This window comes from Salvia splendens, chromosome 6 (genome assembly GCF_004379255.2).
Source record: "Salvia splendens isolate huo1 chromosome 6, SspV2, whole genome shotgun sequence".
Taxonomy (NCBI): Eukaryota; Viridiplantae; Streptophyta; class Magnoliopsida; order Lamiales; family Lamiaceae; genus Salvia; species Salvia splendens.
Genome location: NC_056037.1, coordinates 11544364 through 11568447, shown reverse-complemented (window position 1 = coordinate 11568447; position 24084 = coordinate 11544364). Strand labels below are relative to the sequence as shown.

The window sequence follows — 24084 nt, the reverse complement described above, 5'->3', positions numbered from 1 at the left end:
TCACAACGTATGTTTATTACCTTGTTTATACATATGATCATGTGTAAGAAAAATTATAGACACACATATATAGCTGAATCTAGAGAGGTCGTCTTCAAATTATATCAAGAAAAATGAAGATTGTTTCTTGAGTAACAGACAAAAATAGAATAAATTGGAATCTTGAAGTACGGAGCAATTTTTATAGACCGGACTTATAGCCTAGAATATAGCAGTCACAATTATAAAATTTAAAGTCTTCGGTTAGACCATTCTACCTTAATTTAATTCTTTAATGAAAGATACCCGGCTAGCCTAGGTTAGACCATTGAGGTGATTAAGATTGACTTTTTTTCCCATCAATTTGTCCCATGCGAATTATGTGTATAAATAGATCTCTAGCAAGCAATAGCATCATCACAACATAACATACACAATCTCCCATACTACTATTAACATGGCTCTTAAGCTTTTTCAGTTGCTTTTCCTCACCTTTCTTGCTTTTCTATTCTTTCCCACTATTAGCCATGCCAAGAGAAATATCCCAAGTGACAAAAAATCATCACCTTTTGATTTCATCAAACAATTAAAAGGTAGTCACAAGGGTGTTAACACAAAAGGCATCCATCAACTCAAAGTGTATCTCAAGGAATTCGGCTATCTCGAATATCTGAATCAAACTCATGCCAATGATGATGATTTCGATGATATCCTAGAATCAGCCATCAAAACCTATCAAGAAAATTATGGTATCGAACCTACGGGGAGGATTGATATTATAACTGTATCAAAAATGACAGCCCCGCGATGTGGGGTGCCTGATATTGTGAATGGCACTAACTACATGCATCCTGGCGGCAAGAAACACAAGTCGGGGTCAAGGAACGTCCACACAGTGTCCCACTTTAGTTTCTTTCCGGGAAACCCTAGATGGCCATCTTCTAAAACTCATCTCACTTATAGATTCTTGCTCAACTTTCCTATAGAGGCTATGGCCCCTGTGGCACGTGCCTTCCAAAAATGGGAATCTTCCACACATTTCACCTTCGCACGTGTCCAAACCTATCAAATTTCTGATCTGGTTATAGGGTTCCACCGCTATGACCATGGAGACGGAGCCCCTTTTGATGGCCCCGGCGGAACCATAGCTCATGCATTTTCACCAACTAATGGAAGGTTTCATTATGACGCGGACGAGTGGTGGTCGATTGGGTCAGTTGAGGATGCGTTCGACTTGGAAACAGTTGCACTTCATGAAATCGGGCACCTTCTAGGGCTTGGACATAGCTCAGTTGATGCATCAATCATGTATCCCTCGATCAGTGCAGGAGAGATCAAGAATTTGCATGATGATGATATTCAAGGAATAAGTGCTTTATACAATCTCTGAAACCACCTCGGAGTTAAATAATTCATCTCTTAATCTTGTTATTAATAAAATGTATTCCGGTAATTCCCTATGTCAATGTTTCTCATTGTATCCTCATTTTCACAATTTGCAACATAGCTAGTTTTTGTTTGAATCGAGATGAATTTTCAAGTTATGAAATTTGGTATGTAATTTAGTTTATGATTTTCATACTACCTGCTAAAAAATGATTTCACGACGGTAAAATAAGATATACTACTATTTTACTACTTACACAGTTACACAAGACTAAGGCTTACACAGTATACTTATTATGGCTTTTGTTGACAATCGTACTCAGAATACGATATACTCCACAATATAGGAGTAGTTGTGGTGAAGGAATTCTCAACGGCTAAAAACCGTAGAGACGGACTGAGAGTTATAAATAAAAAAGCTAAGTGGTAGGTAGATATATACTATCAATGACGAAGTCAGAAATTTTATATTGAGAGGTCCAAGTCTTGAGTATGTTTTAAGGTCGCATCGCCCAAAATTGCTACAACAATGGGCAATTGCAAGAGATAAAAATCAATAATGAGAGAAAAAAATTTAGAGAATCCGTAATATATAGAAACTATAAATATATGTGCCGATTATAGTTAGAAAATAAGACGCAAGTAAATTAGACAATTAGACTAAAAGTCGGATGTATAAAAATAAAATAGCCGTGGGAGTAAAATTCTTGAACATAAAAGTGTAAGAAAATAAAACATGGAAAATAAATTGATTTTAGGCTGAAGGATTCGAATTTAGGAACATAAAAGTGTAAGAAAATAAAAGATGGTTGATTTGTAGGCTGAGGATTCAAACTCTGAAGAAGATAAAAGTGTAAAAAATAAAAACGAGGAAAGGAAAAATGGGAATTGTAGGTGAAGGATAAATAAGGATTAATAAAATAAGGAAAAAAAATGAGATATACTAGCTAAAGGATAAATAAAATAAAAAATGGGATAAAAAATACCGGATTTGTAAGCTAGACCCAAATGTCCTTATAGTGTAAGAGTGTAAGCACATACTCCCTCCGTCCGCCATTAGGAGTCTCATTCCTTGACGGTACGAGTTTTAAAAAATGTTAAGAAAAGTGAGCGGAAAAAAGTTAATGGAATATGTGTCTCGCTTGTATATATTAGTTTTAAATGAAATGTGAGTGGAATGAGTTAGTTGACTGTGAGATTCTATTACCATTTATGGTAAAAGTGAACTGAGACTCCTATTCACGAATAGTCTAAAATTGAAAAACGAGACTCCTATTCGCGGACGGAGGCAGTAGCTTGTAATAGCACGTTCGTTTTACATATTTACTCATAATCTCAGTTCTCTCGTATCATATTGATTAAGGTGTTTTCCACTCTCACTTTACACTATTATATTCAACGCTCGTCTACTATAACTAATTTAAAGTCATTAAAATAACCGGTCCAGCCATTTGTTAAATGTGCTTAAGTAATTGTATTGGGCTTAATATGGGCTTTTAGTTTGCCTAACGATATTAGCCCATTAATGGCCCATGCCTGCATCTTTGACTGTCAGATAATTAAATTAATTTACATAAGCACACTGTGACAGTTTTAAAATAATACGGTCACATAAGCAACTTTGTAAATTTCAAACACTTGATAAATGCACAAGTCATGCATTAATTGGAAGTATAATTTATAAAGAGCTTATATAAAAAGCTTATAGGAGTATTTTATTTACAATTTATTGTGGACTCATCATCATATTATATACTTACTCCATCCCTAAAGAATATGCATTTTAAGTTCGACACGTGTTTTAATATAAAATTGGTAAAATAAGAGAGAGGTAGATAGAAAAAGTAAATAAAGTATTGTTAATGGAGAATGAATCACACTTCATCAGAGAGAAAAGAGTTCTAAAATTAGAAAGTGCATATTCTTATGGGACGGATGGAGTAAATAGATAATAGAAAAGATAAATTGTGGACTTTTTATCATTGAAAAGAGAAATTGTGCAATCTTAATCCTGTTATATACCTAGAACTAGAAGGTCATGTTCGGTTGGCAAGAAAGCCCATGACTTCTTATCTTCATCTCCTCTAATTTGCTGTTCGGTTCTATTTTTTCCTACGACTCGGCCCGAGACAAAGTGTTAAGGGCTCCCTCTCTTAACTAGATTCTGTCGATGATTGTTGCGATAAACGGAATGATAAAACGGACGTCTCGAGCTCTCCCCGAGATCAGCTCCAACTAGGGTTTATGCGGAAAGTAAAGAACGATAAAGATGAGGGAAAATAATATGTTATTTCTTCATTGATTGATTAAAGAGAATTACAATAGCCCTATTTATAATAAGCAAAAGATATGAAAGGATAATGCTAAATCAATGCTAAACTAACTAAGAGAGATTTGGGGATATTCTTGGGGATATTCACGTATCAACTCCCCCGCGGTTAAAATCCACCTTGTCCTCAAGGTGGGAACCACGACACAACGAAGAGAGTCCGAAACAACAGCTTTGGCGAGATAACTCTCCCCCCGGATCAAATGCCCACCGAATAATTGCACGACTTCCTTCAATATTCCCATAAACATTCACCACCGAGTGAGGCTCGATGCCTGTCGTGGATGACATATCGATGAATGGTCCAAAAACCTTCTTCCCTTCGAGGAATGGCACAAAAACCGAAGTTGGAAATCGCGATAAAGTTGCAGTCGTTACCTTGAGATGCATTGCAATAGGAGCATACGACTTCTTTGGTGCTTCGTCAATTATGGTGGGTTTTTCAATCACCGGCTCTGCCTCATCCCGAGCCTCAATGACATTCTTCGACACATGAACATCTTCGTCTTGAATTGCTGGCAAGTCCCCATTCTCTGGGAGGTTGTACAGTTCTCCAGAAACAACTTCTTCTGCAGATGACGTGCTCCGCTCCGAAACAATATTCTCCTGAACTCGGATGAGAACTGGCTCTTTAGGAACATGAACGACAACATTATGGACCACCGCTGGGCTAACACCAATATTATTCACGTAATAGGGATCAACGGTGTAAGGCGGGGCAGCAGCGGGCAGCATCGCCGACGGTGGATCAGTGTAGGGATCGGTGTAGTACTGCGGCTGACTATAGGGATCAGTGTAGGACGGCGTAGCAGAGCTGATCTCCGAGAACGGAGGGATGTGAGGCACATTGACATCCATGCGCGCCGGCTGCCGCTGCCCCGGGGAATCCCAAGACGACCCGCCGCTATAAACGTGGGGCTCGCTGAAATGATTCCCCCAATTATCCCATGCCGAGTGTGGACGCGACGCTGGGGGCAGATCCCACGTCGATTGAAGCTCCTGTTGGATCAGGCGCTCGGCTGGTCCAGTGCGACGCGACCCCGACGCACCGCTGTAGGAAGGATCGGGCTCCAGCCGCAGCCACGATTTGTCTGCGATCGGCAGTGACGCCGGGTGCCGATGTCCCGGAGGGTCACACGTTGACCTAACCCCCTGGCTGGTCTGATCGCCGAAGCGAGAGCCCCAAACATCCCACGCTGGAGTTGGCCTCGACGCCGGTGGCAGATCCCACGTCGACTGGAGTTCTTGTTGGGCCATGCGCTGGGTTGGGCCTGTGCGTCGCGAACCTGATGCACCGCTAGGGTTTGGGCGGAACCCTTCGGTGAAGTCCATGAAGGGTGAGGTCGCTGGTAGATGCAGCGCATAAGGCAAGGCAGCCTCCAACGATCTGGGAAGAGGGCGGCTGTCGGGTGGGTCCGGTTCAGGCCGCGAAGTGTGTCGCTCTGACGGCGGGCGACGATCGTAATCGTCCATCCGCGCTTCCATCCTAGCCATGCCAGCGACCAGCCGCTCGAACATGACACGGATCGTATCAAAGGGCGGCGAGTCCGACGCTGCCTGCGTCAACACCGGATCTGACGATGAGTTCATCAATGGAAGCACCAATTGTTAAGGGCTCCCTCCCTTAACTAGATTCTGTCGATGATTGTTGCGATAAACGGAATGATAAAACGGACGTCTCGAGCTCTCCCCGAGATCAGCTCCAACTAGGGTTTATGCGGAAAGTAAAGAACGATAAAGATGAGGGAAAATAATATGTTATTTCTTCATTGATTGATTAAAGAGAATTACAATAGCCCTATTTATAATAAGCAAAAGATATGAAAGGATAATGCTAAATCAATGCTAAACTAACTAAGAGAGATTTGGGGATATTCTTGGGGATATTCACGTATCACAAAGTTATCTAGGCCCATCGCCCGTGATGTAGTTTCGGCAGTTATCTCGTGACAAACCATACGCCCCCTACCCCAAAGTCAAAAGAATGACAGATGAGAGAGACGAGAGGAAAATCGGGGATGGATTTACTATGGTAGAAGAGCTGAAGAGCTAAGAACGAAGACCATTTCCCTAAATCGGTCCAATCACCAAATTTCTCTCTGTATATCATCGAGTTTTTATATATATGTGTGTAATTTATAGTTACAGATCTGATTAATATTATATGCAAAAAATGCACGCATAAGAGAGAGAATTGAGCTACTAGAGAATTTGTAATTTATGACACTTTTGGTTTTTGGAAAATTCTAATCAATTTATAGATGTTCAATGCTTATGTTTTAGGGTGTACACTATAGCGCCAGCCGCCACGGAGTCGTCGCCGCCCCGGCGAACTATTGTAGGAACCGCGTCCGCCCCGACGCTGACGAATGGGAGGGGGTGGAACACCCTTCGGCGACTAGGCGGCGAGGACGCGTCGGTCCTGGAGCGGCGCGGCGGCCTATTGTGCCACCGTCCCTGCGCGGCGGTCGCCGGATTACCTTTTTTTTCGTTTTCTTTTGATTTTTTGAAGTGAAGAAGAAGATGGGTTGATGAAGGAGACGAAAGAGATGGATTTTTTGAAGTGAAGAAGAAGATAGGTTGAAGAAGAAGATGTGGCTAAAAAAAGTGTCCACTATTGCTGCGGAAACTTTTTGGAAGTGTCCACCTTATAGTGGATGCTCTTACTGGGATTAGTAGACAATGAGAAATGAGACAGTATCGCTTGATTACTTATCACATTATAAAAATAAATAAATTATTATTAATATTTGAATGAATTGAATAAGTAATCAATTATTAATTATAAGTTAATTTAAAATTGATTTATAGTTATAATAAATAGAGTCAAAATTAATACGCATTAGTTTTTTATTAATATTATCAACCAAACACTTTATTAAATTTATATTGGACATAATCTCATCAACTAAATACAAAATAAAACTTAATACTAATTCAATCCAAAACAAAGCTCATCTTACCTTATCCCATATTATATCTCAATACTAATTAATTTAGTCATCCGAACACCACCGAATTACATTAATTAATGTGTTGGAAAATAAGCAGTGGAACAACTTCTATATTTTTTCAACGTCGTCGAGGGAGTCAATCTTCTTTAGATTAATGCGGCTAAATGGAAAAAGACTATCATAAACACGTCTTCTGTCAACCCCTCTATAAAGTTAATTTAAAATAGTACTATTATAATTGGGAATTTTTGACTCTGTCTTAAATACGGTAGTTGAATTAAGCAAAGTTAATGTATTTGATATAACTTTTCATCTCGAAGCAAATGTTAATAATTTTCAAAATAAAGACTTCATCAACCGGTTGATTGTAGGGCTGGCAATTTTCGACACGACACGATAATCTGACACGAATCCGCACGAAATTATTGGGTTGGGGTCGAGTCTTATTGGATCCATGTCCTTATCGGGTTGACCCATTAAGAACCCGATAATTTCGGGTTGGGTTCGGGTCGGATGCGGGTCGGATACGGGTTACCCATTAAGAAATAATATTATTATTTTTATTATTATTTAAAAATATATATATTACTTTAATTTTTTAATTTCTTATAAATTAGATTTAAATAGTATAAAACGAATTTTAATTGTGTAAATTAAGTTAAAAATTAAGGTTTAATCGTGTAATATTAGGTTTTAATCGTGTAATATCAGGTTCGGGTTGTTATCGTGTCGTGTCAACCCATATTATATCGTGTCGATAACGGGTTCGTGTCGGGTGCGGGTCGTGTTCGGATTTGAAGGTAGCAGGTCGGGTTCGTGTTTGGATTTACAGTTTCCTTAACAGGTCGGGTTCAGGTTAGGCCTTATTGGGTTGGGTCATTATCAGGTTGACCCGATAACGACCCAATCCGCACGATTTGCCAGCCCTAGTTGATTGCTTATTAATCTCCATGAGAAATAGCCTAAGGCTGCTTTGTTTCTCGCTATCAATAATGTTGCCTCGAAAATAAATAGATCGAATTTACCATTACAATTACATTTCATTTTTTATTCTGTTAATACTCTCCAAACATAAGATTTTTTAAAAAATTGTGTTGTTTGTAAACCCAGCATGAAACCATCATATTTAAAAATTAAAACCATCGAACCTTTAATTAATTTGATTACTTATGTTCAATCCATTTATTATTTGAAACTGTAATTTAATTATCACAAGTCTTGTTTAGAAGCCTACAACTTTTTTATTAGAACGACGAGAATAATTTGTTGTAGATGACCTAGTCTTTATTTATTATCTAATTACGTAACGTATTCTACACCCAATTATTCCAAGTCAAAGTAATTAAATGAAAAACAAAAGAAGGCAACCGAAATTGTCCCCACTACCTCGTCTAAGTCATTACATAAAGGAATAATATAACCCCCACAAGAGTCATTATAAATACGTAGAATGTAGAGCATAATTAACATGTATCACAAAACAAATCCATTACATTTAGAATTCTTCAAAAACCCATTCATGGCATTTAAGATTTTCGAGTTCATCTCCTTCATCTTTCTCACTTTCATACTACTCGCTCCAATTGGCCATGCCAAAAGGAGCACCCCAAGTCACAAAACCTCCTCCCCTTTTGATTTCATCAATAAGTTGAAAGGTTGTCACAAGGGAAACAACACAAAAGAGATCCACAAGCTCAAAGCCTATCTTGAGAAATTCGGTTATCTCAAATATGAAAACAAAACTCATGCCACTGATGATGATTTCGATGATATCTTAGAATCAGCCATCAAAACCTACCAGAAAAATTACCACATCAAACCCTCAGGAATCGTAGACGATGAAACTATTTCTAAAATGCAAGCTCCACGATGTGGGGTGCCTGATATAGTTAATGGCACTAACTACATGCATCCACGCAACATGAAGCACGAACCGGGATCAAGCAACATCCACACAGTATCCCACTTCAGTTTCATTGAAGGAAACCCTAGATGGCCATCTTCCAAAACACATCTCACTTATAGATTCTTGCCCAACTTCCCTCCAAATGCTATGGAGCCCGTGGCACGTGCCTTCCAAAAATGGGATTCTTCCACACATTTCACCTTCGCACGTGCCCAAACCAATCAAAATGCGGATCTGGTCATAGGGTTCCACAGCGGTGATCATGGAGACGGATCCCCTTTTGATGGCCGCGGAGGAACCCTAGCTCATGCATTTCCACCAACTAATGGAAGGTTTCATTATGATGCTGACGAGAGGTGGTCCATTGGAGCAGTGGAGGGTGCTTTCGACTTGGAAAGCATTGCGCTTCATGAGATCGGTCACCTTCTAGGGCTCGGACATAGCTCAGTTAATGCAGCAATCATGTATTCAGGGATCGGGTCTGGACTAACGAAGAGTTTACATGCAGATGATATTGCAGGAATAAGAGCTTTGTACAATCGCTGAAATATCATATTAAATATATCATATTAATTTCTATATTAATGTTTGAAAATAATTTTCCCGATGTTGGGATGTTATTAATATAATCTATGCTAGGTTCCTCGTTGGCTTCTATGCCTCTTCTCAATCAACCGTCAATTAAATTAAATAATTTTATTGTTGGAACTTTCAATATAGGTTATTAAGGTTTAAATATGATTTGTTGTTCTTGTGGGATGTAATATTTTTCACAAGAACTATGAAACTGAAACTCCAAATATTTACTTCGGTTCGGCTTCTATTTATATCCATTAATGTACTTCTATTATTTTGACAATAAAATGGTCTGACGTGCGTGCAATATGATCTAGTACTTCTATTATTTAAATTGTGGATTACAGTTTTTTTAAAATTATATTTGAACAATCTGAATCTAGACCAATTTATATATTTATATATTTGAATTGAGAGCAAGAAAATTATGGAATTCCGAATTGATCAAAGAAATTTGTAAGATTGGATTGACTTAAAATATCTAGTTAGATAGAATGTTAATCCAACTTGAAATTGATAAATCGATCAGAACATTGAGATATACAATCAAGACTATAGAAACATGTCAATAAAGCATAATCACAGAAAGAACACGTGCAAAGGTATTTTATTCACATAAACGACGACAAATTACATCGAGTTCAAATCGATCATTGGCGAAAAATTTGATTTGTGAGACATCGATCTTTCTGGGGTTGTGCCGTTGTGGTGTGCTCGGACCAAAAGCAATGGAGTAGATGATTTGGCCATCTTTTCTCATAGATAATAACCCTAGAAGAGAAAGTAGGAAGAAAGTGCTTACGTCTCACTTCTCACCCTTTGAAGAATCACTGTCAGAGTAAAAAACCCCTTCATCTTGTACTACAACACATTTATCTTATAAAAGATACAAAATAATAGACGCAATTACTGTAGTTGGAAAATTTTGAATAACAACAGAAATTAAGGGCGAAAAGAAAAATGTCATTTAAGTTCAGGACATAATTGTCCATTGAACTTAAATATTTTGCTTTTCTGAGATAGTTTTCATTTTTGTCGTTTAATTTTAATTAAGACTCCATAATTGAATTAAGACATTTTTAAAAGTGTACATGGTGTATTTAGAAACATAAATTAGCATCCTTAATTAATTTTCGTAGTGACATTTTAACACACTTACAGGTAGCGGCAACGAGTTATTGGAAAAAAAATAGTAGGATGAAGCAGCAGCAGAAAGTGACTTAGCCAGGACTGGATATGGAGTGTAGCCTTCATTGCATATATAAATAACAGAAGCGCGCTATACTCCATACCCATGCCCGGATAAGTCACTCCACCGATAGTCCGACGTTGTATCGAGATCAAGAGACAGATGCAGAGTTTATTTTGAGGAAGAAGATTTTGAAATGGTGTAGAGGTAAACAAAAGATCCTACTTGCAATTTGTTACGACGAACATGACATATATATATACATACAGTCTACAGACACGCTCATACTATTTTATGTTTATATTATTATAATGATGATCAAGGTCAGACATAGTATTATACACAATGTGTTATAGGTTGTTAGATATGTGCCAAATGGAGCCAATTATATAAGTTGAAGGTTGTTTGAATTATTATCAAGATTCAATGATTGCTCTCATGATCATTTTGTTTATTTATAACTTATATGGTCACACTTGAACAAATTGAGTATAATTAGTTAAATCAAACTTCACTCAAAATGTAGCATTAGTATATGTATACTAGTTTTAAGTTAATTACTACTTATTGAGCATCGAGAAGCCGACTTTGATGTTTTCAAATGTAAGCTTAAAAGAACTTTTAAAATCATGTATAATTTTATTTTAATATATATTTGAAATTTGATAGTCGATCGGAGATTTTGGGATTCAGGTCGACAGCGGCATCCGCACATGCTTAGTTGAAATATAAAATCACTCCGTATTTAAAAAAGTAGTATCAATTAAAAAAATATAGAATCAAATGAGTTATTTGTATATTAATCGAACAAATTCAAGTAAGTAGTTATTTCTCAACTCATTGGCTAAAAACTCAAATTTAGTGTAGTGTGTTGTAAGTTGTAAATAAAGAAAATTATTACCATAATTGTTTACAACTTGGTATGAATAAAATAAACAAAGAATATTTTTCAAGCATCGCATATTCAGTCATTAGACAACAGGTTTTGCTTATATATGGAATATTTGATGTGAAGGCCTAGCTAGTTGCTACCTAATCTGTCTTTCTTGTAATTAGAAATTTTATTATCGCATAAATTAAGCCATCTCTTGCGTATGCAATACAGAAAAAACAGTCGAATATTGGCCTGATAAAACAATTTAGATGCTTACATCTTGTTCACAATTGATATAGCCATGACAAATACGTATAATTATATATGCACGATAAAGATTAATAGAGCCACTCTTGAGTTAGCCTAGTGAGTAAATTGAATGAGTTTGTAAATATTAAATTACTAACACATGTTAGGTTAACTTAATTTTTTGAACATTAATTCTTGTCTAAGACGATTCAGATGGTGCATATTGCACAAACACATAATTCATATAGGACTAGCTGCAAATTCCTCTTTGTAACAACAAAAATAAAAATAAATTAGTAACAACGCAATGAGACACATAATGGCACTTTCAACTATGATTTGAGAAATGTCTCAATTCACAAGACATGTCAATTAGATAGGTGGTACTAATACAAGTTTTCACTTCAAAAATAGTGTTTGATTACTGAGAACTACTGATTAACTTTTTTAATCAGAATGATTACAAAAATGTAGAATTTCTTACATAATCATCTAATTCATAGTCACAACAAAATTCCATTTTTGCATATGTTATTAAAGATAGATTATTATTGCATGTAATAATCAATCAATTTAACTGCATTACGGAAACCCCAGTTGTAAATAATTATCTGTCTCTATTAGTGCAGCTGCCGCCGACAGACTCAAGCAGCATAAATGATTAATTAGGCTCAATGGCTAATTAATGTCCACATCCATATAAAATTATAAATGATAGTCTTAATAAGTGTCGTCATAATAAGTCAATAACAAAGACAATAATAGAGAGGCAAAACCTACAAACAAAATTGCTTATGATCACAAACATTAAAACATTAATAATTCTTCTCATCTATTGGACCAAGATTGTAAATATTGTCAAAGCCGGCCGTCATGATCAAGACAAGGGAGAAAGAATTGTTTTGAATTATTTTCGATGATTGACAATTTTTTTGTCAGTGGAAATAAATCGAAAATTAGTTATATACTACCTTGCTATTCAGAAATTGGATTTTATTTCTATGTTATATATCTATATCATGGGTCATCTTCTATTGCTTATCATATATACATGAAAATAAGTTATATTATATAAATTAATATATCGATTCACTCACTTCATTTTTTAGGTTAAAATTTATGTCTTGTAAAACAATTTAGATGTTAATAGTTTAATTTGTTCACTATCATTTTGATTCATAGACAAAATAAATTTGACTATTGTACTTTTAAAAATATTAGAGCTAGTTTTTAATATGGATTATATTCCCTTCCTCCACAAAATATTATCCACATTTGACCGGCACAGATTTCTAGAAACATGAAGGAATTTAGCAAACCTCAAATGTTTCGGGAAATGTAGAAAATTTCAAAAGTTCATGTATTGCCAGACAAATAATCTTATTTTATCTAAAACGAGCTTGTTTCAATTATCTTTGTTTTTTTGCTACCCTAACACTTGTCACGTAAACGTAAGCTCCAATATAGAGAAAATTTAATTTCAAGAAAAAAAAGACTAAAATTAAATAATTCAAAAATTAAAGTTTAAAGAAAAAACTAAAAAATATGAAAAATACATGTATTTAATATTAAGACGTGGCATAGCAGTTTGATATGATAGATAACTCATCTATGTTGAAGTCATATGAACCGAACAAACTAGGTATGCAAATCCTAACTTAGAGAAATACAACCCTCATAAAACGAACATATATCATCACATGATATATGTAAACCGAAAATCATAAATCACAAACTCACATATTCATAATCCGAACTGTGTGACCATGCAACCTCCAATTTCGTCTCTTAAAATCCGAATCTCAGCCTAAGTCCATTCTCTCTCCTCCTGCTCTCTTCAACCTCTTGCTCAAGCTTCGCCTCTCTCTCTCTGCTCTTTCGCAGAGCATCCTCCAGCTCCAAATATCCGTTCTGACATCCTCCTCCTCCTCTCCATCTCTCTCTCCCGCTTCCGCCTCTGATTAAACCAGCTCGTAACCTGCTCCACATCCAGTCCTGTTTGGTTCGCTAGCTCCGCCTTTCTCTCTCTAGACAGATGGTCTCTCTCTCCATACGCCACCTCTAGAGCGTCGATCTGAAATCGCTCCAACCTGTGCATTCCTTGATTTGATGATAAACACTTATTAACCTTCCCAATGACATGTTTTTATTCTGGTTTTAAGATGGTTTCTACATATTTATAGATTCGATGTTGGGATCGCGGAGACATTTAGGGTTTTGCAGACAAACAGATGAAGTTAATTAGGATTTAGGAGCGACGAGTTTTCCTAAGATTGAGTGCTAATTGAAGTATAGTTTCTTCGTCAATTGTCTTTTTCTTGAAACCTTGAAATGAAATTAAACTTTTTGGGCAAGTTAAGATTTGTGCATAATAAAGTATTTCATCGTTCATATATATACGTTGTACTTGTACATGCTGTGCCCTACTAGATTTCAAACCAAAATATTATGTATTCACTCTGATTTCTTTGTTTACTTCGCACATTTCACAAACAAGATAGGTTTGTTTTAAACTTTGAAATAAATCATTTTTGTAGTGCAATTTTAATTGGTGGGATAGATGATTTAATTTTGTACTAGATGACATGTAACCATACTCACAAACCCTTTTTTAAAACCAACTATTTAGGGTTTACATATTTTTTCCCTTGACATGACGTACAATATATAGAGTTTCCCTAGACTGGAAAAATAGATTTACAAAATCGCTATCGAGATTGCAAGGTGAGTGTTTTATCAAGAAATCTCCTATGTTATTTAATTAAGGGCAAATCTACTAATGAATGCCAAATAGTAGTATTACATATGCCTTTTGTATGGGCTTAGCATGTCTATCTAACCGGCAAATATTGGTAAGTGGGCTGAGAATTAGCCCAATTATTTTTATAATGCTATTGGATTTATCTATTTGGTCAACTTTAATAAGTTAAATCCAATAATTGATTAAATCATTTCTACTTTATGTATCGTGATTTGATGCCACAATCTATACGTGTCAGCTTGATATCTCAAAGTAGCAAACGAGATCAATAAGTAAGATTCCAAATCTATTTAGATCTAACCATTAAGGAATAAAATAATGTACATGCGCAATATACATTATTTAATCTAGATTCAAAATGTAAAAAAAGAACAAAGGACTGGGTGAGGGAATTTAAAAAGGGTTTTCACTCCTTAAATATATAAATAATTAATTACATATCTATATTTCAACCTGATCACATCAAACATAAAATATATAATCATCTAGTAAGAAATTATTGGATTTAATTATGAATTATCAAATTCCAACTGAAAATTAATGTATAAAACGTAATTTATAGACGTCCACGCGTAATAAAATTTTATTCTATTTTGATTAAGTAAAAGTGAAAACATGATTAAGTGAATTAAATAATCCATTTCCCATCATATGCAACGTCTTTCCACATTTTATAAATATTTTTTCTCTATATTAAAAAAGATAAACAAATGGGAACAAAACTAGGTAATGACTTAGGAGATGACGTATAGTAGTCAATATTTAATTGTTTTGAAAGATTAGGGTTACCATTCCCCTCCATTATTTATTCTACAGTAGCTCTTAGCCGATCGAGTTGTATAATATTGTTTTATATGTATCTAGTTGGTTACTCGTGTAATTAATTGGAATATTATTTATTGTTAATGTTAATGTTAGGTTGCTAATTTAAATCAAGTACTCCATTAGTTTGACTTTGATGCTTCTTTAGAATTGTTCAATGCACCATTCGCAACTTTCACTCTGACAAATATAGAAATTATTGAGTTTTAAGTTAGAATATATTTTAGAAGACTTTCGACTACAAATATATATAACATAAATTTAGATTGCTTAGGACATTAGAGGATTAATTATCCTAAACAAAGATCGTATATTCGAGTAATTGGGAGTTCCACTAGAAAAATAAATCTCTTTATGACCATCTAAGATGTGAAGAACATTTGTTTAGACATGGATACCATTAATACCCTCCCAAATCAAAATAATTAAATAAGACTGTCCGGCGATTATATTTTTATGATTGGGTTTTATACAAAATATCAATTGAATTGACTCACAATATTTAAATTTTGTTGATTAACATGCATCTAGAATTGCAATTCGAATAATTGAAGATCTCTAACTCTATACCGTGAGAACTCTTAGACATGGATTTGAAATGAAACAATTTAATTATTTTCTAAAAAGTGAAATTAATCCCTAATCTCATTAAGGCAAAAATAATTTCTCTTGAACTTTAATCAATTATTTTAAAAGTGGAAAAGATAAGCTGAAAATAAAAGAATTCAGGTTCAGGCGCAAAATAGTCAGCTTAGGCTCCTCTACCATGATTTTTTGCAATCAAGATACCTAAAATGTGATTTTTATTCAAGTTCAGATATTTAAGATGCAACCCTATTTTCCAGGAACGAATTATGAAGTTTACTTTTTTCCTATAACTGAAAATAGTTGCTTACAGTGCGCTTCCATTTTTTTCTTCCCTATATCTTTTCTGGTTGAACTCCAAAATTTTGTAATTATATGTTAATTTATTATTAATTAGATTTTCGATTTTCGTGAAATGCATTTCATTGCAGCTTATGATTATTCTTGGATTTAATTATGTGTTGGGTGGATGTTCACGTTTTGCAAGAAAAGTCTAAATGGGATATAAAATAATGAGCTAAGATGAAGTTTGCTAATAATTAAATTGTTTAGTAGTAGTAATAAAAAAGAAAGGGAAAACAATCCTTTAAAACTTTTCATTTCCCTTTAGTTGGTTGTGCAATCTAACGTGCTTTCTTCATTGTTTATATTAAATAATCGATTTTATTATGAAATTAGTTGTGCACTCCTAGAAGTCACCAGAAGATAAGAATAAATTAGTCTCCTAAAGGCAAAAAACGATTCCAAATTAAAATATGAATGTTTTTATATTCCCATGTTATGCTATATTTAATATTATATTAACCACTTGGATGCCCATATTTCTCGCTTTATTACATTGATAACTACAATTATGTTATCTTAATGCACATGAGAAACTTACAATTGAATATTTTGAAGCTGATTTACAGCTATTGAAGAGCGGCATTTCAATTTATTTAATTGGGATCACAATACTATACTACTATTTGTCACTGATTAACGTTATAATAATAACAAATTTCAATGTTGTGATTTTCCATGAAGTTTCTGGATCTAGACAGCACCTAATTCTTGCTTAAGATGTCTCATTACATTAGTTAGCAAAGAGTTGTGGTTGATTGGTTTGTTGTTGGAGATTTGCATACTTTTTTTTTGTTTTGAAGATTTGTTAGCTTCATTAAGAATTGCAGCAATGGAGTGGCCATTGCCAAACAAGAGCTATGCCAATCCTCAGCTTTTGTCCTTTCATGGTTCTAATGCTAAGACGGGTTTCGACTCCCTCGCTTCTGCTGGTCTGGTGACGATTACCACCAAAGAAATCGACTGTGATCGCACTTCTTACTCTACCGTTATGCAGGTTAGTTTCGATTTTCTTTGCTAATAACCCTTGAATGGAATTTGATAAAGTCGATCCGTTTTCACTGCTATATCAGGAGTTACTCCATGTATTGCTTGACGTATAACAAATAGTGGAGTTGTTTTTTGTTTTTTTTTACCTTAGTTTCATTTCTCAATAGATACTTTGGTAGCCAATGACTTTTTTTTGTGTTTCAGAATATGGTTAATGAACATGTTAACTCATCTATAGAAGTTAGTAACTACTTAGCAATATTTCTCATGTTTTCATCATTTAGGCTCAATTGTTACTTCAATTTGACTACTCAGAAAAACATTGATCAAGGAGGAGTCCGATACACGGTCACAACGTATCCCACCAATCCAACGAAGGTAACGGTATCACCTGCCTCTGTTCATCCATCCTTTCTGCCCCTTAGCCCACAACCGATTTCTGCTATCCCACCTCTGTCTTCGAGCAGCCCTGTTGTCGGAACTACAGATTTAAGGTATTATTTTCGCATTTATAGAACTGAAATCTTTTTCTGGAAAAAATGACAAAAACCGCATCCATTATGCAGGAATTCATCCAAGATATCAGGGGCTCCGGCCCAACTAACGATGTTCTATAACGGCTCAGTTTGTGTATACGACAATGTTTCTGCAGATAAGGTACAAGAATTTGTGCTTAATTTGATCTTCTGGTTTTGTATTATTACTCTAGTTTTAATATATGAATAAATGTATAGGCTCAGGCTATTATGTTATTGGCTGGAAATGGGGCTCCCACGGCTTCTAGTTCACCGGCCCGTGCAGCTCCCATTCAAGCAGTCACGCCTCAGCCTTCAATTCTTGAAAGTTATGTTGTGAATCATCCCTATGGCGTTGCATCACATCGGCCTAGCCCTGCAGCAAATGCCACTAATCGCGTTTCTCAATCGCTTAACTGGGGTGGTGCTATCAGTGACATGAATGGTTCTAAACAAGGAAGCGTTCTCGTCTTGTCTAACAAATTCGAGCCATTGAGAGCAGTCAGTTCACCAGCATCCGAATCAGCCTTCACTAATTCGTCAAGTATTCTTCTGTTGCTATAATTTAATGAACTCATGCTCTCTCCCTTTCTCTAATATGCTGATTTTGTATTGTGATCAGGCTCGGTACCTCAGTTTAGGAGGAAATCGTTGGCTCGGTTTCTAGAGAAGCGCAAGGAGAGGTAAAACATAGCTCTACTAGTGTGTGTCAAACTGTCTAATGAGTCAAGATTCAGATCAGGATCCAAATGGTGACATTGAATATGAAGGACTAACGGTGATGTTTTTCTCGATTTTAGGGCAATCAGCACAGCACCGTACGATGACAAGGAATCGCCATAATGCAACTCTGTGCGAGCACTCAACTGATCAAAGGGAGACATGCAACAGATACAGATAAACGCTGCTGCATTCGTTCGAGAAGTAACTTGACTAAAATGGCTTTGATGTTGGTGTGATCCAACAGCTTTTTGTTTGATCACAGTAAGAATGTTTTAGGCCACAGTTTCTTAACTACACTGTACAAAACGTAGCATACCTATTAGAACGCGAAGGTTTTACTCGTTTAGCAGTGTAATTTGGTGTCATCGCTTGCCTTCCCATCTTCTGTGGGAAAATTTTCATTTCCGTACATGCTTGAAATAAAACACCACCACCTTGTATATTTTTTCACAATTCATGAGCCCAAACTTTGATATGGCCATTGAAAATTTTATAGGCTCAACTTTAACTATGGGTTATTAAAATTTTAATGGGGACTTGGAACCGGAATTGCAGGTTCATGGTTCGGTCGATTTCCTCAGGAATTGCCGGTTCCAGAATCGTGATAATTTCCATGATTTCCACAGCCAAATGATATAATTATGATTCACAGAGCTTGTTATAGTACATAAAGTTATGTGCATAAGAAAGGCATTAGCATAGAGCCATAGAGGTCCTGGAAAGTGTCATGCAACATAACCTCCAAAATACTACCCTACCCTGCAACCAACCTCCACTGTTCGCTGGATAAAACTACCAATTGTAGAGGTCTTTATGTACATGTATAAATTTGGCAAGAAATTGTAAGTTGAATACTCTAGTATAATAGTCATAACAAATTTTATACTCTTTAATTTACTCCTATTTTTAGGATATAATTTTACAACTAATGTATCTTGAGTATTATTTTGGATAGTTTATAACATAACTGCGATCGGACTTTAAGAAATCATTGAACTTAAATAAAATGCATAATGCATCCTGCGAAAAAATCTGAAATTCTTTTACTTAAAAAAATGAAAATTAATTAGTCAAGCCAAGAACTAATTAATTGGCCTAATAATTATAATTATTTTGCCCAGCCTTATCGATAAAATTTGTATGTTTGTCCTTGGCCCAAACCTTACGTTGATTCCCAGATCATTTATATAAATTTCTGGGCCAAGTCTTTTGCTTTCAGCCCAAATAATTAATCTGGTCCAAAATGGGAATTAATCCAACAAGAGGGGTATCGTGGCCATTGCTTCGCCAGTAAATGCTCCTTCGAGGACCTCGTCTTCTCAGACAACAAGGCTAATATAAGTTCTTTCACTCTTTATTTAACCCTTCTCAAAAAAATATTTTATTAATTTCTAGGATAATTAGTGGGTTAGGGAGATGAAGATCTTGTAACATCTGTGCTATAAAAGGTGGTTTGTTTCTGAAATGGGCTCATCCAAAGTGGACTCAAGTAACAGTTGTGGGCTGAAGAAAAGGAGTCTTATTTCTCTCATTTAGTCGATAGGCCCAAAAGTGAACCCTAGGTTTCTCTTGTTTGATAGATGCAACGACGTTAACTTACTACATTGGCGTCATTAATTAAACATATACTATTCCTTTGCTTCCTTTATGACACATGATTCACTAATTCACATTCATTATCATTTCGAAAACTCTTATATTCGATACGATTCGATAAAACATGAGAAGAACTTGGGTTGAGGTGTAATACTATTCAATCAATTTCCGAAATATCACAAGGATGACATATGATTAAACTTTTACTTTTTACTAATATTTTATTTTAGTAATTCTATAAGGAAGATTTGGCCATTTAAAATTATTCATAGGATAAGTATCGTTAATCAAAATCACTTTTAAATCTATTAATTGTTTCTTTTATACTTATATAGATAATATACATATTTTAATGAAATTGAATGTTTTTTTTAAAATTTCTCACTAATTCTATAAACTTTGTTACTAATTGTCCGAAGTTCTAATCATATGATAACATAAAAGTGAAACCTATTGTGTGTGAGTTGCTATACTGATGAAATGGTAATGTCTTGTGTTAAGGTTCTCAGTTCGAGTTCACTTTGACGTATGTTTAATATTATCTTCATTTGCCTATAAAAAAAAGGTGAAGTCTATATTTTTGTGGTACATGTTGAGAGTGTTGCGAAGACTTATTGTTAATGTATTTATAAAAAAGGAAACTTTAACAATTTGAAGGTTGTGTTGATGATATAAAAATTTTCATTCTGCCCTCTCCCTGGCTTGGTTTAGATATAAGAAGTGCATTTCCATGTAATCTGGCGCAATATACGTATGTGTTAAATCTAGATTCTCCATTTAGAGATTTAATGGTCTATATTAATAGTTGGATTAATATCTAAAGGTTGATTATTAGGCTACTGTGACATGTGTGGATTTTTAATTCTCTTATTTTAATTAGCTGTAGCTGATATCTAAAGTTAGTGTCTCGTTTAACAAAGCATTTCACACGCAATGCTAATTAACTGTGCCATAATAATCATTGCTTAAATGATAATGAATTAAATGCGGAAACGTTCATTTTCTTTCAGGCCATTTTTCCAAAGTTGGTTTAGTGTAATTTATGTTGATGAATCTCGGTTCCCACGGTAATATTACGGCCATGCATAATTATATCTCTAGACGCTTTCACTCATTGTAGTCATTCTTTAAAAAAATAATATAGTACTACTATTTATTTATATATTGCTTGACTCACATTAAGGCTACTGTAACATGTGTGTGCGTTTTTAATTCTTAAGTATGTTCTCCTTCGTCCTTTAAATTTTGTTACGGTTTGACCGAATACGGGTGTTAAAAAATAGTATAATGGAAGATGGATTGAAAAAGTTAACAGGTAGTGGGTCGTACTTTTAAAATATTAATTTTATAATAAAATGTGAGTATGGATGAGTTAGTGGAATGTAAGGTCCATTACCAAAAATGGTAAAAATTAAAATGTGACAAAATTTATGGAACGAACGGAAATAAAAAAATGTGACAAACCCTATCAGGCTGTGTACACAGGTGGGATCGGGAGCCGTCCTTGCTAGTCGGCCGGTCTCGTGGGCGAATAGTGTGGCCACATTTTCGTCGCACTATGGTAAGAGGATGTGAATGATTGATTGTTGAGAACGTGGAGAGATTGTTTTGCCTGACCAGGCTATGAAAATGTTTTGTGATACTCGATGATATTTCTTTTCTAAAATGTTAAAACTCGAGTTCACTATGGTATGGATGACATAACTTTTATCAAATATTTTAGCGTGTGTCCACTAAGTATATCAAGTACTCAGCCCTGCATATGTTTTCTTTATGTGCAGGTTGAGCGGGGTGTTGCGATGGATGTTGAGTCGGCTTAGGAAATTTGGATGCATTGTGTCTTCATACATAGCCGTCATCCTATGACTCTCTTGAATACTTATTTTTCCGCTGCCGTGTTTGAAATTAATTTCTAGAAGTCTTCCGCACTATTTAGTACTGTTTTATGACATTAAGTATTTTGAGGCTAAAAAATCCGTTGCTTAACTTTTCAATAAACTAAAATATTTCTTTTTGAAGTTAACTGGGTTTTCATATTTGCGTCCATCTTTCCTTCCCCGCTCCTTAGTCCCTTCCCTAGTCATGATTTCCCCGTCTGTACTATCCTGTTAAGAGCCTCCTGCTCCTAACGGTGAATTCCGTCCGAATTCACAACTATAAAACCACAATTTCGGCGCACTCGTTTAAGGGTCGGCGGACAAATGATAGGGCTGTCGCGGAGGAGTCTCCGTCGGCAGCGTTGAGAGTTTAAATCCGTTGATTAATCCGGCGCCCAAGTCTTGGGTCGGCGGTGATCTCCGGAGATAGAGCTGGGCGCAAGAATGAATCTTGTCGGCAGCGATAGATAATTTTGGATGCTTGATACTCCACAAGTGGGCAAACGATAATGATTTTATTAATTGATTGAATGAATAAAAAAGATAACATTCTATCCTATTTATAATGCTACTAACTTAATGAACAAGAAAACAAAGATATAGAAAAAGATATGTTCAATCCCTATAATATCTAAACTAAATAATAATAATAGAGGTTCGTATCAACTCCCCCACGGTTAAAATCCACCTTGTCCTCAAGGTGGGAACCACGAAGCAAAAAGGAGAGTTGAAAGCAGAAGCTTCGGCGAGACAACTCCTCCTGGATCAAACACACACCGAACAGATGAACATCTCCCTTCTTCACTTCCATAAAAAATCAACAAAGGAGACCCAACTTTGTCGGAAAAATTCCTTGCCAAATCGAAAAGCTTGTCCACGCCTCCCAGAATGCCCAAGCATGGCATGTCATTACTCGGAGGGATCAACCTTGCATATTTGTCGAGCGATGTTGATCGATGATTCATACTTGGAACATCACCGACATTCAAATCCACATAGACACAAGCAATTACGAGCAAATCGGTGTAAGCACCATCTCCTTTCTTGCCCCAATAATTTCCAACAACATTTTTGGATGACACTTGAACAACATTGAGTGAGGCGATTATCTTCTCCACTTCACCAATAGAACCATCCTCCTCTTTATCTTCTAGCAATGTCTCCTCCTTTTCACCAATCTTCTCATCATATACCCCAACGAGCACTTGCGGTGGCTCACTATCGTTCTTGACAATCCCTTTGTTCTTGAGAAACTCTCCAGGGGACTCGTTGTTTTGAACATCAAGAGGAGCGCCATCATTGTGAACATCGGTAATGTCATGGGGAACATCATCACCGAATACTATCGTGGGAGTATTATCAGTTTTCTCTTCGGCTAAATTCTCATCTTGAATGTTCTCTTCAAACTCCTCCCCATCATCCACATAACAGAGAATGCGTTGTTTACACACAAGTCCCATCACCCATTTCTCGGGACAGTGCCAGCAGAGACCCAACCTGGACCGTTCTGACTTCTCCGCCTGGGAGACTCGTATTAGTGGCAGGCGTGGCAGCTCCGGAGTTTGACTGGTCACACGTGCGGGCTGACTGTACAGGTCCCGCGTTGGCTTTTCGGTGGAGTAGCGGGGCTGGTGGGAGGCGGGCTGGACTCGCGCTCTCACCTCCACCCGAGGGCGAGGTCGGTCCCAGCACGTCTCCGAGCGTCTGGGAATGTCAACGGTCAGGCAGCCGCGGTCCTGCTGTTGCACCGGTGGGTCCCAGCACATTGGGCGGTGCAGCTGCGTTGCGGTTGTCGAGTAGCGATCAAACCCTAATTGGGTCTGATGATCTTCGCGATCAGATAGATGGCCACCCCTCTCGATGTAGCCACTGCGGTGTCGGGGCCAAGCGTCTTGCGCGCGATCGCGGTACCCGATGGGCTGGTATCTCGGCCGTGGGCGACGATCAAGTGGATCCAAGTGGTGTGAGACGTAGGGTGATTCTAGATCAGGCCACGACGGCGGACGGAGTATTTCCACCCGGCTGCTCGGAGGGTCCTAACTGGTTACACGGCGAGGTTGGGTCGGCTGGTAGGGACGGAATGGCTGTGTGGCCTGAGGAAAGTCGTATTGACGACGGCGATAGCCGGCGTAGTCGTATGATATATTGACGGACTGAGGCGTGGCTGTGGTGGTTGATGATCGTCTGACTTCGATGTGGCACGCGAGAATCCTTCCCGTCGGGCGTTGCAGAAGTAGTGTTGTCATGCGGCTAGAGCTCGGCGGACAGGCGGGACTCGACAACCAAAGCAGTTGCTGTGCGCGGAATGTTTTCCGTCGGGCAGCGGTGTAGCTTCGGTTCGAGATGGTGGGAGGGTCAACTCTCAATGAGAGCACCAGTTGTTAAGAGCCTCCTGCTCCTAACGGTGAATTCCGTCCGAATTCACAACTAT

The 24084-nt window shown here is 36.7% G+C and overlaps 3 protein-coding genes across 3 annotated transcripts; all 3 read left to right on the top strand.

The window, feature by feature from the left end:
• Window positions 1-436: 436 nt before the first annotated feature.
• Window positions 437-1369, top strand: LOC121807619 (metalloendoproteinase 3-MMP-like). Its single transcript, XM_042207886.1, has one exon. It carries the CDS (start codon window positions 437-439, stop codon window positions 1367-1369), a length of 933 nt encoding a protein of 310 aa, XP_042063820.1.
• A 6779-nt stretch (window positions 1370-8148) lies between these two features.
• On the top strand, window positions 8149-9100 carry LOC121808787 (metalloendoproteinase 3-MMP-like). Its single transcript, XM_042209367.1, has one exon. The coding sequence runs from the start codon at window positions 8168-8170 to the stop codon at window positions 9098-9100; it is 933 nt and encodes a 310-aa protein (XP_042065301.1). The 5' UTR covers window positions 8149-8167.
• A 7389-nt stretch (window positions 9101-16489) lies between these two features.
• On the top strand, window positions 16490-18668 carry LOC121807217 (protein TIFY 6B-like). Its single transcript, XM_042207433.1, has 6 exons — window positions 16490-16949; window positions 17258-17436; window positions 17509-17599; window positions 17677-18001; window positions 18080-18140; window positions 18258-18668. Exons 1-6 carry the CDS (start codon window positions 16785-16787, stop codon window positions 18298-18300), a joined length of 864 nt encoding a protein of 287 aa, XP_042063367.1. The 5' UTR covers window positions 16490-16784; the 3' UTR covers window positions 18301-18668.
• Window positions 18669-24084: the final 5416 nt, after the last annotated feature.